Below are 18,869 nucleotides of genomic sequence, written 5' to 3'. Positions count from 1 at the left end.
TCTCAGGCTGGCACTGATCAGAGGTGGGTGGGGTTTTAGCCTTCCACGTGCTCAGCTATACATAAAGTATTTCACCAGACAATGCACACTTGGCATAGGGAGGCTGGGGGCCATAACAGTGAAGCATTTGAAAAGCGGGGGCATCTCGTGAATGCATCGTGTTTTAAGAAGGTTAGGCAGCACTTTATGCTGTTCCCAAAGTTGAGTGGTGGACGCCCGAAGTGCATGATGCTGAGTGAGAAAGAATAGTAAAAATAAGCCTAGATGTTACAAGAAACCTCCCAGAAAAGGTTTTCATGCTTTTCTCTTCCATCCACAATGGGAGTCTCATTGAACTTTGTAGGTCTTTGAGTGAACATGCATAGGATTGTGCTATACGAATTTTTAATCCTATGCAAAGTTGTGTGGATGTATGTCCTTTTGGAAGCCCTGGGACCTAGAATAGTATTTGGGTGCAGGACAGGGACATAATCAAGAAATGAGCAGCACAAAAGAGAGAAGTGTATCCTGTTCTCTCACTCCCTGCACCCCATATTGTATATCCATGTTATACTTTTATAAATCTGAGGGTTGAATTTGCTGCCGGGTTAGCTTGTGGTTAGGAAAGCACTGTATTTTAGTTGTACTGTGAATTTCCTTTTGTATGTGTGAGCCATTCAAAGTGCTTTATCGTTTTCTTGGGACATTGATGGTGCTTCCCATTTCTAAGAATCGGGATGTTGAAACAGAATCAAGGCTAGAGTGTGAAAGGCAAGCGGAGCTTTTGTAGTTTGGTGGTGTGTTGTGTGCATCAGCGTAACCTTTTGCCTACTTTTCTGAGTCCGTCATGTGATCTTTCTTTGCTGTGGAGGAAGGGCGGGGTTTCAAGAAGTACGCTGCTTTGCAGAAGTGCCTTTCAGATGACATATTGCATGACTCCATAAAATTAAATCACCAGGGCCTAATAAAACGGGGGGTGGGGATGAGAGGCCAGACTGAAGAAAAGGCACAAGAAGGCACTATTTTGGGAACTCGTTGTAGGTCAAGTATGTTTTCTTGCGTTGCTAGAAACGGAAATACTGTAGTAGACGCTGTCTTCCTGCTTGCAGTATTGCTTCTGGAAAATACTCAGTTGTACAAAAGCAAAAGTAGCAGCGTGCCCTGTTGTTGTAGATAAGTCGTCTTCACTGCTAGCTCCAAGGATCTGGGGACAGATTTCATGGAAGTCAGTTATTTTTCTTTTATATAACCTTTTAATAAAATTGGGTATTCTGTATTTGACAGTAAAGTTTAGTTCTAGACATCTTTCTGTCTCCTGTTAGACTTCCACATGGGTTGCCATATTCTTCTGTTGTAGCCGATACAAGCAAGTGTTTGTCCTCCCTTAGAGATTAACCAATTATGTCATAATACATTTGTTAGACTTGAATGTGTTTTGTGCTTGTTAGTTTTGTTCATCCAGTAAATTAATCGGTGTGCCTGCCATCCTTGGCCTGATACCCATGGTTTCTCGCCCTTTTTGTTCCTTTTGGTGTAACATAGTAATTATGTTGAGTACTTGGGAAACACAGTTCAATCTTTTACAAAATGAGGCTATTTAAATACAGAGAATAACTATTGATTTTTTCTGTTTATTGGAGAATTCTGTAAACCAGTGAAAGGAACTCATAAAAAGTTAAATAATCAAAGTGGTTTGGTGCGTGTTTCTTCAACTCTGTCATTGTTTTTGCTATCTCTTTCTTTGCATATCTGAAACTTGAGAAATATTTGCAGTGGTCTCTTAAGAATTATGTGCATACACTCAAAGTTGTAAAGCCAAAGTTTTCTTCCTTTATTCTCAAGTGGGATATTTATAAGTGAAGGACAAGTCTGAGGAAAACTGCTTTGAAATGCAATTGTTTTTAACTTCACTACAGACAGTAGTAATTTCAAACACAACTTACTTTTCAGCGTGTCCTGCAGACGATAAGCCCCGTTTCTATTACAACAAGGAAGTGGTGGTCCCATTGTCTTATTCTGAAAATTATTAACTGCTTTTATGAGTAATCTAATGTGATAGCATTTTCATTACTGGATCTTGTGTGTGCATTCTGACCTATGGCCAGTTCATACCTTAATAAAATGGGTGTTGCATTTACATGGCTGCTTCCCATGCTGTCGTGGTAATGTATGTAATGGGGAAACTGTACTCCAAGTGGTTCTGACATTGGAGGCAACAATAGACACCTTCCATGTGGTCTCACTGTTAACATGTGCAACATATGGGGCAGCGACCACACTGAAGTGGTAATTATTAACTAGTGTCTGTTCTTTCTAAGGAACACATAGATAATAGATAATTCTTTATGACCACTACTCTTACAGTAATTTGACAATGCTCAGTATCAGGAGTACACTTCTTATCTCGATTTTATGATTTGCCCCATGGAGAAATACCAGTTCTAATCAAGGCAAGAAATTTGTAACCTCAAGGAGCGTTAAGAACCTTGCTGTTACCAGCATGCCTGTGATGGGATAGGCCAGCTGACATAAAGTGGGGAGCCTCTCTGCTTTCTCTAGTCATGTCCTGAACCCCTTAGTCTAAGCCACCTTCTCTGAGATGGATATTACTAATACCAGCATATCACTTGTGAGTTGCAGACAGCATTCTGTACCAGTTTGGTGCAAAGGATCTTGGGGCATGCCACATTGATTATGTTGCCCCCATACAGGTTATGTTGCAGATTTCGGAAAGGAGAACAGCATCTCTGCATACTCATATGGCTTTGCATTAAAATATACTTGTACTTTCATCAAAAGAAACAACCGGTTGTTCTAGGTTTGAGTAAAGCCTATTGATCTATTAACCTTTTAATGTTTATTGCAGGTTATGATAAAAACAGGGTGCCTTCAAAGAGTTGCTTACCTTTAGACTATTAATGGGAAAGCGCAAGTGAACTTGCACAGCTGTCAGTGTCGTTGTCCTTGGCTGACCTGCTGTTTTGTACTACTTTGTTTTCCTTGCCACGTAGGGTTTCTGTTTGTCCGTTGGCTCATGATGTGACTTGCAGATGCTGTGTAGCTACGTTGAGAATCTGAGTTTAGTTCTCTGACATTGACATCTAATGTGCTTCATTCCAGAAAAGCATACACAATATTTCTAGAGTTCCAAGCAATAGATTAGTTTCCAGTAACTATCTACTCATTTTCCTTCTCTAGCGTGTGCAATCCTTTTCAGGTTGGCATTCTTCTCTACTGTGTTTTCTTTGTAGTCATGGTATTACCTCTTTTGGGGGAAGCATTGTGCTTTTTCTTGGGTACTTTGTCCATCTTTCATCCCAACCCACTCAGCTCTCAACTGTGGCTTCTATAGGCTGTTATCATGTGACAGTGGCCACACACCAGGAATGGGTTCAACTAGCCGGCTAAGTCAGGTGAGGGTAGTTGATGGGCTTAAACCCTTGATGAGTTAGAGCAGCGGTTCTCAACCTGTGGGTACTGAGGTGTTGTTGGACTACAACTCCCATCATCCCTGAGCTCTGGCCTTGCTAGCTAGGGGTCATGGGAGTTGTAGTTCAACAACATCTGGGGACCAACAGGTTGAGAAAGGTTGAGTTAGAGACTTCCCTTGCATTTGAAGACAGGCTCCAGTGGATTGAGCAGATGAGACCAATAGTGGGGCCAGTGGAAGAAGGCGGTCTTCACATTCTGTAGAGGAAAGTGAGGGGCAGATGGGGCTTGTCCACCTGGGAAGATAGCCCATTTGGAGAAGAAAACACTAATTCAGAGTGGAGTCCCTAAGACAGTGGGATGGTACTGTGTACACCTTCTGGAAAATCCTGCAGCCAGGCTGGTGCCAAATGTGTTGCTCCTTGGACCACATCAACGAGGCTGAGGGCAGGGGTCTTGTTGTCTGGGCAGCTGAGAACCTCCATACACACTGGCCAGGCTTGTGCCCCAGAGAGGTCACTTGGGTGCTACTAACACAGTGGTTTGACTTCATTCTCAGAGGCGCACTCCATTGTCTCTCGAGACAGATGGATGCCAACAACATTGCTCCTTCTCCCCAGTGGCGTAGAATGGGGGGTGCAGGGGGGGCCGGCCGCACCGGGCGCAACATCTGGGGGTTAGGGTTAGGGGGCGCAAATCCACGGGTTAGGGGGCGCAAATTACTTGCCTTGCCCCGGGTGCTGACAACCCACGCTACGCCACTGCTTCTCCCATTTTATTTCTTTCTAGTTGAAGGCTTCTAATTCTTAGAATGTGCCTTAGTAAATGTGATCACGTTCTTCATACTTGTGATCAGGCTACATCCATCTTTGATCTTATCCGATTATTTTTATTTTCCTTTTAGCTAGCTCACTTTATGCCACACTTGGTTGAGGACCACAGCCTTAACAAATGACATGAAGGTGGGAAAACTTCTGGCAAAATTAACCAGAACTTCTCACCCTAGGATATTAGAATTTTGATACTATGTTCAACTTATACGTTTAAACTATTTCTAGACTGGCAGTTATTTAACATTGTTTTAAAACAGTGTCAAAACATACAAAACCAATATAAACATAGCCATTGTGTTGCCACTAAACGAAACATGCTATTTCCCCATGAAAATACTAAAACATTTTCTACCATCTACTCTGCTTTTTTCTAAATGGTGCTTGTATTATTTTAGGGGTACTGAATGTCAGGCCTAGGGGTTAAATACAGCCCTCCAGGCCTCTCTGTGCATCTTTTGGCAATCTCCCTGGACCATACTCCTCACTTGCCCTGCTCAGCAACCTCCTCAAGTGTTTTTGCCTGGTTTGGTTGTGTCTTTGAACTGTGACAATGCCTCTTTTTTTGTTTTGCTGAAGAGAGGTGGTGTATTTGTGCAGAAACACCCAATTTTCGTGTGACTCAACTGTTGCTTTGACCACACCCACCACAGGTGTGCAACCTCTTGAAAGTTGCCCTTGAGCAGGCTTCCTCAAACTCTGTCCTCCAGATGTTTTTGGCTTACAACTCCCATGATCCCTAGGTAGCAAGACCAGTGGTCAGGGATGATGGGAATTGTAGTCTCAAAACATCTGGAGGGCCGAGTTTGAGGAAGCCTGTCCTTGAGGAAATGTGGCTCTCCACTTCTGCATTATTTGAATGCATTATTGGTCTTTTCCTATTGTTTGAGTCCTTGTTGCCCTAAATTTTGCAAACACTGCAGGCACTTAGATCAGCAGAATGTAATAACGGATCCAAAACTGCAGGGAATCTTCTGATTTTCCTAGCCCAAGGTCAGTGACTGGATACCTAAATCCACAGGGAGAAAGCAGTTCCTTGGCAGTGGAGTGAAATGGCACAGTAATGGACTTCACCCTGTTGTCTAATGGAATACAGTGGTACCTCTGAAGAAGTGTGTATCTGAAGAAGTGTGCATGCACACGAAAGCTCATACCAAGAACTAACTTAGTTGGTCTTTAAGGTGCTACTGGAAGGAAAAATTTTTTTTGTTTTGACAGTGGTACCTCTGTTTGCGAACGGGATCTGTTCCGGAGGCCCATTCACAACATGAAAAGAGCGCAACCCGCAGCGGTGTGTCTGCACACACGCGGGTTGTGATTCGCCGCTTCTGCGCATGACATCATTTTGCGCGTCTGCGCATGCGCGAGTGGCGAAACCTGGAAGTAACCCTTGCCGGTACTTCCGGGTCACCATGGGACGTAACCTGAAAGAACGTAACATGAAGCGGACATAACATGAGGTATGACTGTAGTTCTAGTTTTCTAGATCTGACGCTATATAAAAGCTTCATTAAGCACAAAATTTTGGCATCAGTTTGGGGGGAAACTAAAATTCCAGGGTTATAAGTTAATGAAGCTGCTATAAAATACATAGCTTTCTAAAGTCTCATGTATTAAAGTCTTCAGAAGGGCTAGATGTTCAGTATGTATCAGGGGCATGTTGGGTTAAAAGTTAACCATCATTGTTGGTAGCAGAATTGTAATCAATATACGTATTTACATATATTAACAGTGATTGGACATTTTGCTTCTTACAGATATGAAATCTGTTCTGTTTCGCATTCCTGACTGTGTGCTGTTTTTGTATGTTGTGTTTTGTTGCAGGTCAGTAAAAAATAACTAATACTGCTATCAGCAGAAACTACTTCTCTTTAAATCATTTTTACTTGATACTGCAACACACATATTGAATTGCTCCTTTGATCAGTTGAGACAGTGGAATAGTTACAGTACATCCATTCCTTCTGAGAACACATTGTGCTAGTTTCCCCTAAAGCATATTGGTATGACTACAGAGGAAATCATTCAGATGTAGCACAGATGCTGTTGGCATTGAGAACTTGGGAGAACTATGCTAAGTGGAGAGATTGTCTCAAGCCGTGTGTGTGTGTGTGTGTGTGTGTTGTGTAGTGTTTGTGTGTGTAAATCTTTACTCTTCCTTTAGCAAAGCCTGGCCAAGGGTACTTTGCCAAATGACACGCCGGCAACCCAAATAAAAGCTTCCTCATCTTTTCGTTTGCGTAATTTTGTAAAGCTTTTGCTTTCCCTGCAGTAGTGATCTGCATTTCCCCCCCTACATAAACGCACATGCTCTGTAGTGCCATGCCCTTTCACCCACTTTTCTGAGCAAACATGTGACTGCTTTAGAAATGTGGAGGCGGGGAAAAGTGCTGTACAGCAGACTATTTAAAAAATCTCATTTAGAAAGCGGGAGAATAATCTTAAAAGAGAAATGATAGTTCAGGGTTTCTTTAATACTCAGCTGTCTGCTTATAATACTAAATAATATTTTATTATTTAAGGGAGGGAAACTACAAACTCACGTAAGTGAAGTGTTAGTGACACTGCTAGGGCTGAAGGCTTATCCATACTTACCTTTGCCCTGTACTGTTCTTTTCAGGCACAGGTCTGTACTTTAAAGCTACTGTATGTGTCTGAGCGGGTTCTTTTTTCCACCCCGGAGCTTCCCCTGCAAAAACCCACTCTTTAAAGCTGAAGCACAACAAACAACAATTTGGGTTTTGCACAGATTGCCATTTGCTCCGATTCAGCGGTAAAGTGTGGGTTTTCTCTAGGAAAGCTACAGAGCACAGTGCGGATAAGCCCACTGCCATATCCTTTAAATTTCATTTGTTTTAGGCTTCATCAGAGTAGCATTTTGACCTCTCATATTTGTCCATGAGTGCAGAGCAGTGGTTCCCAATTTGCGAAATACTGTGGATGCCCAGTTTTCCAAAAGCCAAGCTATGGACTCCCTACTTGTGAGAATTTTGATATCTCTGTAGTATTTTTCGTTATGTGAATTGTGCAGTGGAACCTCTGGGCGGGTTACGTAGAATCCCTGGGGGTCTGTGGACCTTAAGTTGATAATAACTGGTGCAGAGAAATAATACAGTGGTACCTCGGGTTACATACACTTCAGGTTACATACGCTTCAGGTTACATACACTAACCCAGAAATATTACCTTGGGTTAAGAACTTTGCTTCAGGATGAGAACAGAAATCGTGCAGTGGCGGCGCAGCAGCAGGAGGCCCCGTTAGCTAAAGTGGTGCTTCAAGTTAAGAACAGTTTCAGGTTAAGAACGGACCTCCGGAATGAATTAAGTTCTTAACCCAAGGAACCACTGTACTGAGTGAGCATTTTCTTTGGGAATTCATGTGGGGGAAAGGAAAAAGCATTCAGTTTTAAAATTTAGAGGGGCGGGAGCTAGTTTTCAACATCAGTGTCTGAGACCCTAGTTTTCTCTTTACATGAAATACAATTAACTCTAATTTTCATGCAACTATTCATATATCTTGCCTAGAATTCATTGCTTAAGAAGTTAGAAATGAGAATCAAACCAGCCACAGGAAGCTGCTTCATAGCAGATCAGAATATTTGCCCATCTAGAGCAATTTTGCCTACTCATGAAGCAGCTCTTGAAGATTTTGGACAGACGTTTTGCAATCAACTGCTACTGGATAAATTTAACTGGAGATCCTAGTTTTGCATGCAAAGCCACAAGCTCTGCTACAAAGCTCTGGGCCCTCCTCCACCGGGGAAGGAAGCAGCTCTCATTCTGCCAGTGAACAATAATGTTGTCACAGATCTTTTTAAGAGCCTGATGTAGAAATGGAAGCTTCCATTTAAACTTGTATCATGCCTGACTACCGCAAAGAATGTTGAAGTCCTGTATTCATTATAAGAGGAAGTGTTTGGTCCCCAACTATTTTTCATTTGTTTCATTTGCCCAGTGGCATATACATGCGCTTCCAGGGTTAACACTGACAGCAAATATGATAAAGTTGCCTTCTGCACCGTCATTTCATTCTTGTGTCTTCCTTTTAAAGCCAATCTTCCCTTAATCCTCTGTCACTCTTTCCTGGCTATATACTAGTCCCATCCCCAACCTGTGACTTGGTCTGTGGCTAATGTTGTATTGCTACATGAAGATCAGCTTTATCTACACACATTTGTTTTAAATAAAGCTGTAGGTCAGTTGTGGGAAGCCTTTAGCACATGTTGTTGGACTATAACTCTCAACGTGCCTCACCATTGGCCATACTGAGTGGGTCTGATGGGGAGCTGGAAGTCCAAAATCATCTAGAGGCCTACAGGTTTCCTTACCCCTGCTTTAGGTCATAGTGTACCAAAGAAGAGAATGAGATATAAATCAGGTGGCCCTTCCTCAGCCATGAATGTGCTTATGGATTTTGACAAGCAGTTATCTTTTCAGTAGCTTACAATATATCATCGAAATGTTTATGCTTTATTCTCCTATGTGAGGAACCCAGTTTCTTTCCACTATGCAATTCCAATGCTGATTCAGCCATCAATCCTGCCCAAAGGGCTGTCGGCCTCATCAAAATATATTTTAAAGCATTGTATTCAATTAAATGTTCATTTATCTCTTTTTTTAAAAAGAGTATTCATTTTATTGTGGCAAAACTTAATCCAGTTATGGTTTGGATGGATTGGGAAATGGGGAGAGAGGAGCTGGGGTGTTGTTGGGCAGTGAGCCCAATTGCCAAATTTGCTTGAAAAGAACTCTGCTTGTTAATGGAAGTGGATGTTCTAAGTATTTGTTACACTGGAGTAATAGGGTGTTAAATCTGTGTATGAAAAACAGTTGCTTAAAAGCTTTACTTGAAATCTTTCCTGTGGGTTTATGACCATCAATAATATCTTGGTTCTGGCAAGCAATGTCTGGCTTCACTATAGCACTTGTTCTTAATGAGAGAATGTGATTACTCCAGAGCACAGACTTCTTGTCAGTTGCCTTGTTGAAGTTATTGTGGGCACTCATGCATGATGAGGCATATCTAGGCTAAGATATGACTGAGCCTTTTGGCCACACACATAACCGAGCTGTGAAAGGTGGAAAATGTACCATTAACTATGGCTTACTATCTTGGTCTGCTCCAAATCTGTTAAATCAAAGTTTCCCAGTTCCAACAAAACTGGAAACTTTAGTTAATGGTAGACTAGCCAACATTTTTGCTTACATGTACAAGGGCTGTGTGCATGACCAAAAGGCTCACCCATAGTTTGGCTTATTGGTGGAGGTATAAATGACTGAATGCTGCCTAATGATGTGGACTGGAGTAGCACTCAAGCAGTATTTGATACCTTCAGTAAACAAAGATGATGATTAGTCGCCTTTACAAATTTGCAGTAGATATCATATTCTTGGCTTCTAATTCTCTCATGCAAATTAAGTAGCTACTAATAAACATTTGTTTGTTTTTCTGTTTGCCAGGTAAATTCTAAAAATGGCGGAAGCCCACCAGGCAGTTGCTTTTCAGTTTACTGTAACCCCAGATGGAATTGATCTGCGTATGAGCCATGAAGCTCTCAGGCAGATCTATCTATCTGGTCTCTACTCATGGAAGAAGAAATTCATCAGATTCAAGGTAACTCATATTGCAGATCTGAAACTATACTTGGGACTGAGGCATATATTATGCAGCAAACAAGGGTTTTTCTGAATACCCAATTTTGCATTTTAGCACTAGTTTTGGTTGATGTGTATATATACACCACCCCTGTCCATTTCCCCCCTCCTGGCTGTAATCCCTCCTGGGTATTTTTCTTTAGATTTAAAGACCAAAATGAAGTCTGGTCAGAGCAGAACCAGAGTAGAGGTGTGGTTAAGCAACACTCTGCTGCTTGCCAAGTCTTCCTCCTCCTGGGTTAACTAGCAACCACATGTTTTAGAAATGTGGGAACCAGATAGTGTGAATCTTACTCTGAAATGTTGAAATAGATTTAGTGAAAACCCATGAAATGTTTCCCTCACTTTCTTTACTTTCACTTCATCTGAACTGCCTGCTGCCATGGAAAAGTAGACCCTTAAGAAAGTGATGCATTGTATTGGGTGTTGATCTTGGACCAGGCAGACCTGGGTTCAAATCCCCGCTTAGATATAAAGCTCATTTGACTCATCTGGTATTTCTCACTAGTGCTATATGAGCAAGAGAAGGAAATGAAAGGGCTTTCCTCTATGCCATCTGATTGCCAGATAAAGTTATCTGGCAATCCAGGAGCTCTTCCCCTTTGTTAGGGCCTGCCTTTCTATGCTAGGAGATAGTCGAGGTGAGGAAAACATCCATCATAAGGGCCTATCATAGTTGTGGGCATATATCACCCTACCCCTTCCCGGTTTGGTGGGTGCAGTTTGGAGGGTCCTGTGCTGATTTTTAGCTTCCCAGATATTGCCATCTTTACACTATTGCCATATTTACCAGTCTCCGATACATTTTAAAAAGAAGTTCATCCACACGTCATTCTTGCTAATTATACCTAACAGTGTTCCATAAAGAACACTGAGTTAGTCTGCCGTGAGTTAGTCTGCATTCGCATGGATATGTTCACTAAATATGTTTGAGAAGTGTTAAATGGGTGCATCAGAATCCAGAAAATTAAAGTATAATATTCTTGTGACTCAGTAGGGCTCTTTTTATGTTCTTTCCTTTCCAGAATGGCATCATCACAGGAGTCTATCCTGCTAGTCCATCCAGCTGGCTTATTGTAGTAGTAGGAGTTATGTCAACAATGTATGCCAAAATAGATCCTTCATTGGGACTAATAGCTAAAATCAACCAGACCCTTGATACGACGTAAGTAAACTCTCTCTTTGCATTGAATAGATTTTTCTGGTTAGTGTTAATGATGGGTGGTACGTCACTTCTCAGTTTGGCTCAAGGGTACAGTGAGATAATAATGATAGAGTAGAATCCTATCTTGTTCCCTTCCCTCCCCCTTCATATGATTACCTTGCAGTTGCTGCTCTATCAACAGTGTTGGGGAGTGAGAAGAGTTAAGTGTCTCTATATCCATATGCAGAGACAAGTACACGGTGCCACAATATAGCTCTCTCTATGTGTGCGTGTGCAGCAAGAACTCACAAAGAGCTCTGAGAAATTTCATTTTGTGGCACTAGGAATGAGGAAGAAATTTGATCCAGTTCACATTTAATTTGCGCTTTCTTAGAAAAAAAACGCAAGAACTGAAACACAGCCATCATTTAAAATTAACGCTTCTCGGAATTTTGCAGTGCAGCTCTCCCGCCATGAAACAGTGTACCTGCCCTGAAACAGTGTACCTGCCCTGAAGCAGTGTACCTGCCCTGAAATGTGTACCTCTTCTGAAAGAGCGGGTGCAGGTGGAAGGTGGGGTTGAAACATGGTAACAAGGCATTTACCATGTTAGTATTGGCAGCTTCCTCTTCCCCCACCTCTTATAATTTTTAAAAGGCTGCCACCAGCACTAGCCAAGGGTAATTGACTTCCATGTCCACCCTGCAAATACTCTAGTGTCACATTCTAAGGGAATGAGGGGGACCATGATGGCTGGGGCTCTGTTACAGCCACCACTGCTATAAATGTTGTTTTTTAAACAGTAAAAGAAAAGGGGGGCTGCCATAATAAGTATTCCTCCTCCTAATCATTTTGGGGGCCTAGCCTGGAAATAATCAAACAAGCCACCTTGGTGAATTTGGGGGTCTATTTCAGCATAGTCCTAATGTTCAGAATGATCTCTTCTTATTAACAGTGGCTTACTTTGATATGCTTCACTCTTTTACATTTGTCCAGAATTCTTGGAGTAACAGATGCTCTCTCTCTCTTTATTTTTTAACAGAGGCTATATGTCCAACCAAACACAAGGTATTGTCAGTGGGATTCTTTTTGGGACGGGGCTCTGGGTGGCCCTCATTTTCTCCATGCGCTACACGCTAAAGATGCTGCTTTCCTACCATGGGTGGATGTTTGCTGAACATGGCAAACTTTCCACAGGAACCAAGATATGGATGGTAAGAGATTTTTATCTCTCTATATTTTGGAATATGTAATTGATGTGACACTTATTGGATTATATCTGCCATTAGTAACTTAGTTTTCAGGGGTGCAGCTTCAATATTTTTCTTCCCAGTTCCTTCTTATTGCTGCCCCTTAATATTTAATGGAAACCAAGGAATGCCAGTGAGGTGCTACTGCTTATTCTTCAAAGATTTCCCTTTGGTTACATTTTGTGAACTGTCAGAATAGCCCTCCACTTGGGTGAAGCTTGGCTACTCTTGACTGCAATATTTGAATAGCTAAATGTTCAACACAATTAGCCTTCCCAAAGGACCACAGTGTGACTAGCTTCTCTCAGTATGGAACACAAGCCTTGGTAAAAGGACCTCAAGCCAAATTCCACTTCTGTGAGGAACTTGCAGCTTCCTCAGTGTTACAGGGAGGTGGGTGGTTGCTTACCATTCTTCCCTTATTTTGAAGAAAGCATGAGGAGAATGTGTCGGGTGGTGTTGGGGAAGTAGCTGGGAGGAAATACTCCCCCCCCCCTTGTGTAGCCTTGCAGCATAAATAGTCTAATGTATCCTGTTGGTAAACAGGTCTTACCAACAACGTGGTCTTGTGGTCATTACATCCTGTCCCTTTTATATACTACTTGACTGTAAAAAGGAGTTCAGGGGAAATGATAGATTGTATGTTGAATACTTCTGTGGGAAATAGAAACTGGTTGCAAATTAAATGTCTGATAGTTTTCTTCAGATAGGATCCCAAGAGCTTTCTCATTTGAATACAGGTTCTATCTGAAGGGTAAGGCTTTAGAGTATTGTGTCAGCCTGGCTTGCTGTTTTCATTGGCTGGAATTTTTGGCATGGTTTACAAATTCAGTACTTAAAAGACCAGTTTTTCTTATAATGCTAAGCTTGAGCAGTGTGAATAGTTATGACTAATCTGTTTTGCTGTCTTGATTTTTACTCCTGGACAGTGGCAGGAAGCTGTTTATTATAACTAAAATGGCAAGTGTGTTAAGAAATATAACTAATATTGCTTCTCTTCTCCCAGGACTAAAATTCTCAGATATTTGAGATATTTTAACCTAACTGGCTTACTCACTAGGTTGCAGCATTCTATTTCACTACAACACCATTGACCAGTCTAGCTTTTCCCCCAAGCTTCTTTCCTTACTGTAACTTGTTTTCACATTTTTCTTTATTTCCCTAATTAAAGAACCTTGGGAACAATGATTGATTGTGTCATTATTAATCTGTGCTCATTGTATGAACTTCTGTGTTCTGCAAAAGTTTAGAAAATGAAAGTTTAATCCAGCAGTGGTTGGTGCCCACTGGGACTGCTAAGGTGGAAGGCAGGGAGACCAATAGCAGGCAAAGGCAACGCCAGGTGGGGTCAGCTAATAATAGTTTTGTCCCTGTCCTCCTCCCTGCTGAGCAGTACTAAGGCAACGCTGAATCTAAGGAGGAAGTTGATAGCCTTTACCCCCCCCCCATTAGTTTTAAGTAAGAATGTAGCTGGGTGGAGGCTAGCTGAGAGCAAAGAGAGATTGGTGGAGCAGTGCCTCTTTTGTCCTAATGAACAGTGGAGGTGAAGCGAAGCAGCAGAGCAGATAATTGAAACAGGCAATACAGAATACCAAAATAAACAAAAAACAAAAACCCAGATGAACAAAATGGTCTTAGTCTAATAAAACACTGAAATAATCTAAAACGAACATAAATACAACTCTTGAACGACAAATACCAAGCATTATACACATACCAGCTTCAACTAGTTTCCAGATCCCCAAGCCATCCTCAAATGTATCCTGAGTGCACACTTATAAACACACTTGGACACACACAAAGGCACAGCCTCAGGCTGCAGTTCAGGAAGATTTAGGCAGGCCAGTTGAAGGCAGTGGAAAGGCCAACATGCTTCAGTGTTGTCTAGATGGTCACCCCCCTTCAAAAGCTTTAGCTCCCAGGGATGTAGTTGTCCTGTCCTGCACCATGAAACACTTGAGTGTTCTGGCTGTTCATGTGGAATACCCATGCTCTTTCCTCCGTCCTTGACAGTCGTGCTACCGAAAATATTCCAGTAAAGCAGCCTTCCTCAATTTGGTGGCCTCCAGATGTCTTGGACTATAATTCCCATGAGGTCGGTGGGAGTTGAAGTCCAGAACATCTGGAGGCCACCAGGTGGGGAAGGCTGTGATAAAGCAAGAGTTGATTAATAGTTCAGTACTGTGCTGTCAATGTACACAAAACCTTACATGAGTTAGTCAGGTCCCTGACCGGAAGGAGATTACAAGGGTAAATATGAGTTGGGAGGAAAGAACACAGTGAAATGTTGCTAGGGTTAGCTTGGTACAGTAGGGGATCTGAATTAAGAGGATAAACCAAAAGCCATGTGAAAAAGAACTTCAAGCTTTGAAAGCAGTAGGCTAGCAAGAGATCATGTGTTTTATGGTTACCTTGTACAAAGGAAGTCCAAAGGTTTAGAGTGTACGTTTAGGAAACAAAATATAAATACTTATTTCAACTGTTGCTTTTTTCTGTTTCATTTTCAGACACTAGTGAAGCTTTTCTCGGGTCGTAAACCAATGCTGTACAGTTTCCAGACATCTTTGCCACGTCTTCCTGTTCCTGCTATTAAAGATACCGTAAATAGGGTGTGTATTTTGAACCCACCCCCAAACTTTAATCCAGATGGAATGTTGCCCTTGTTTTCCTTGTCTAGAAACATGCATCAGTAAAGATGTAACATGATTTCTAATTAGTTCGGTTCTAGGTTAAGGTATGTCTGTATCCATTCACAACAAACTCAAGAATACTCAAGGGCACACCTTTACTTTATCTTATATTTATACCCCTAAGGGCAAGATAGTCAGTCTTTACATTTCCATGTCTTTTATCTTCTGTCTGCATTGTCTAATCCTTAAATGGCTTGGAGTCTTGTGATTGTTTTCTTCAATGGACTTTGTCCTAAGAATTACATTATGAAAATCACCAGTACATGATGATAAAAGGAGACCACGATAACAATTTTAAAAGTGCATTTTTTTTCAAACGAAATAACCCCCCCAGCATATAGCATATTATATTCTTTCAAAAGTCTATAACATTTTGCTAGAATATGAGTGCAAATTTCAGCACACAAAATTTATAACATGGTGAAATGGGCCCAGCTGGAGAAAACATACTGAAACATCTCCGATAATATCTCTGGGAATTTGGTCACAAGTTGTCTTTTATATATGGACAGTGTAAGGAATTACTATAAGATCTTGTTTAAATGTTGTCATTCTGAAAATGATAAGTAATACAAACATATTCAAATTTCTGGCAATATCATGAAGAGAGAGGTTTTTGTTTGTTTTAACCATTTGTGGGAATTGTTCAGAGGTATATTCATGGATTCCTAAACTGCAGTTTAGTACATGGAGAATGTGTATTGGGTCAAAACTCTACCTCCTTGCCCTTCCATTATCTTCTTTCGTCAAGACACCATTCCTGGCTAGCTTAACTATAGTTCCCCTTTACAGTAGAAATGAGAAACTGATTTAATGTCAGTTTACAACCCAAGATCTTAAACAATTGTTTTAACACGGCTGGAACAGATGTAACAACGAATGATAGTTTAAGCCCACCAGGATCAGCATGCTGATAGAGATGATGAGCTCAACACACACTCCAGACTTGCAAAAAAGAGTTTTGCAATGTAGGAATATACATTGAAACTGGGCAAGAGAACTGATCTCTTTCATTGCTGGTGGGAGAATGGTTCACGCTAAATTTTGGAGGCAAATGGAAGTGCTGATAACTAAAGAGCAAGTTGTGGTGCTGTGCTTCTATAGTAAAATGAAATTTGTATGTGTGGAAGAACTAAAAAACTGAAAACATGTTTAATAGCTAGAGACCTGCTAATTTTTCATAAGCTTTAAAATGTGACTTGATAGCTTACAAGCTAGAGCTCAGTTAATGGGTTAGTTTCTCTCACTTCCTTTCCCTTATATGTAATTCCTCTTCCACTCTTCCAGCTTTTTCTCACTTCTCCTTTTTCCTCTCCTCTCCTCTGTCAGCTGTGCTGCAATTTCCTCCTCTCCAGTCTGTTCCTGCTCTGTCTTCACTTCATTCCTTCCCCTATTGTCTCATTTGTTTCTTTATCTCCCCACATACCCTGTTCTTTTTTCCTACTTTTGTCATGCCTCCTTCCCCTTCCCCCACTAAGCTTTCTCTGCTCTAAACTCTTCCATCTTGTGTCCTTGGCCGTTCATTCACCTCCCCCACCCCCAGTTTTCCTTTTACCAGCACACACAGCCTCATGCCTGCACAATGGCTGTTGGGGCCTGCCACACGAACCTTGTTTCCACACTTCTTTGTATGATGAGTCAGGTGCAATTTATGACCCATGTGCAGTTGTGTTAACCTTCGTCGGAGGTGAAGGTTTTCCTCCTTTCACCATAGGTTTTTTTTTTGTACTTTTGCAAGCTTCATGTCTCCACAGCGCCTGCTAACTCTTTCCTCTTATGTGCGTTTGTGCGGTGCTGTTTTTGCTGCGCAAACATTGGCACTCTCACCTGAACATCAGAATAGAGAGAATGACACCTTCCAATAAAGAGTCAGTTCTTCTAAACAACAACATGATCTGCTTCAGGGATGGCTTACCTGTGGCACTCCAAATGTTGTGGGACTCAAACTCCCATCACCCTTTATCACCTGCCACACTTTCTGGGGCTGATGTGAGCTGGAGTTCCAAACAATGCATGCAAACAATGCCACGGGTTAGCAACTCCATTTGGAAGATCTTCTAGTCAAAACAAAACAACCTACAAAATATTTCCAGGTATTTTCTACAAGGTGACGGTAGATGCAAACACTTTTTTAATCATAGTTTGAATGGAAATATAAGCAATAGATAATTTGACATTCTTCAAGTCTCTCTTGCTCGCTTATTTTCTTACAGAGACTTGTTTCCATGTTCTTGATGTTGCTCTTGTTAGCTTGTTTCTCAGGTTCCCAGTGATGACTTGCAACAGCATCAACAAATCCTGTAACTAGGGTTTCTCTTGATCATCCCACTGTATCCCACTGGCAGTTGCTGCTGCTCTATTGTAAATTATTGACTTGGTTTTGGTACACCCTTCTGCATTGACACCAGTTCTTCTTATCAATTCCAGTATTTGGAATCAGTTCGACCACTTATGAACGATGAGGAATTTAAAAGGATGGAAGGCCTTGGCAAAGATTTTGCACATAATCTAGGACCAAAGCTACAATGGTACTTGAAACTGAAATCCTGGTGGGCTACAAACTATGTAAGTAAATGAATTGAATGCTTTCATGAAGTCATGCAGTTAAAAGCTTCTCAAATCTTCATTCCTGAATTTTAAAATTTTCCAAGGTTCTCTACTTAGAATAAAAGATAGCATTTCAGTTCTAGAATTTCTGTTTCTTGTGTTGACTGCAGAGACTGGAGATAGTCAAGACTTCTAAAAGGTTTTTATGGAATATAGTTATAGTAATCCCACCATTTTCAACGAATGGCATAGCACTGTGGCTGGTGATTTTTTGTGCAAGCATCATCTGTATTCCTGCTGCTAGGAAGGCTGATAACTGTATTGACAGCCTACAGGTATATTGGGTCATAATAAATTACTAGTTTGATCTCATAATGAAGCTTAATTATCTTAAGTTGTTGAACCCTTATGTTAGCCACCTTTTCCTGCATGGTGAAAATAAACTTGTAAGCCACATGCAAATGCTGAAACTCTTATGTTCTCCATTTGACTCTAGGCAAAACTGCCTGTTTGTTCTTGCACCTGTCTCAAATGTTGTTTCCACAGCTCAGGGCTGATGTGGCAAACCAGTTTGGCATTGCACAATGCTACTGATTCACAGATGCTTCTCTGGTTAATCAGATCCTTAACTCTGCCTTAGCCAGTTGCACCAAGCATCAGGTACCTAGAAGCTACTTGATATTGGGAGTAGGCTAGTTGAACAACTCAGTTAATTCTGGTGAGAATCAGAATCAGAAGAATCTTTATTTGCATCAGCCACTAGCCATAGCAATAAAATAAAATAAAATGTACTGAAGATGGAGGTTAAAAACTTAACTAGACAAAATACATTTTGGAGGTTTACATCAATAATAAAATAATATATCTTATTCTAATTGCCCCCGCTAAAAACATTGCAGTTTTTGCTGTCACTTGATCATCTTGATCTGCTAAAAGAAAGGAAACAGTAGCAATGGTTGAGTGACCTGGCATGGACAATAATAAGGGGTAATAACCTCACTCCTCAAATCTTTATAAAGAGTGCAAGCCAGAAGCACATGAGCCACTGACTCAATACTGCCATCTCCACATGGACATAACCATTTTTCCAGTGGAATGTTTTGAAATCGACCTTCAATAATTTGTACCAACATTACTAATGAGATCTTTCTAAAGAAGAACTCCATTTGGTTATTGAATATCAGAGAAATTGCCCTTCAGATGCTCTTGATAATTTTTTGTTTTGTTCTCTTGCAAAAGTAGAAAATAATACTGAGATTTTATTCAGTTTTCATTTTCAGAATCAAAGTGTATCCAGGTGTTTAGTGTATTGATGTCCCAGTAACTGGGGCACTTTGTTTTACTT

The 18,869-nt window shown here is 41.1% G+C and overlaps 1 protein-coding gene across 2 annotated transcripts in view; it reads left to right on the top strand.

Annotated features, from left to right (window-relative positions):
* CPT1A (carnitine palmitoyltransferase 1A) overlaps positions 1-18,869 on the top strand; it is a 44,818-nt gene that overhangs the window by 2,390 nt on the left and 23,559 nt on the right. For both annotated transcript variants that reach the window (XM_053395696.1, XM_053395688.1), the window contains exons 2-6: positions 9,699-9,852; positions 10,919-11,058; positions 12,080-12,251; positions 14,795-14,896; positions 17,405-17,542. In XM_053395696.1, coding sequence (XP_053251671.1) covers positions 9,712-9,852; positions 10,919-11,058; positions 12,080-12,251; positions 14,795-14,896; positions 17,405-17,542 — 693 coding nt within the window. In that variant the 5' untranslated portion in view covers positions 9,699-9,711. The remainder of the gene's footprint in view (positions 1-9,698; positions 9,853-10,918; positions 11,059-12,079; positions 12,252-14,794; positions 14,897-17,404; positions 17,543-18,869) is intronic.

The sequence above is a fragment of the Podarcis raffonei genome, chromosome 1, assembly GCF_027172205.1.
Source record: "Podarcis raffonei isolate rPodRaf1 chromosome 1, rPodRaf1.pri, whole genome shotgun sequence".
In the NCBI taxonomy this organism is placed as follows: domain Eukaryota; kingdom Metazoa; phylum Chordata; class Lepidosauria; order Squamata; family Lacertidae; genus Podarcis; species Podarcis raffonei.
The sequence above is the reverse complement of the archived record's forward strand: the minus strand, read 5'-3'. Positions and strand labels throughout refer to the sequence as shown.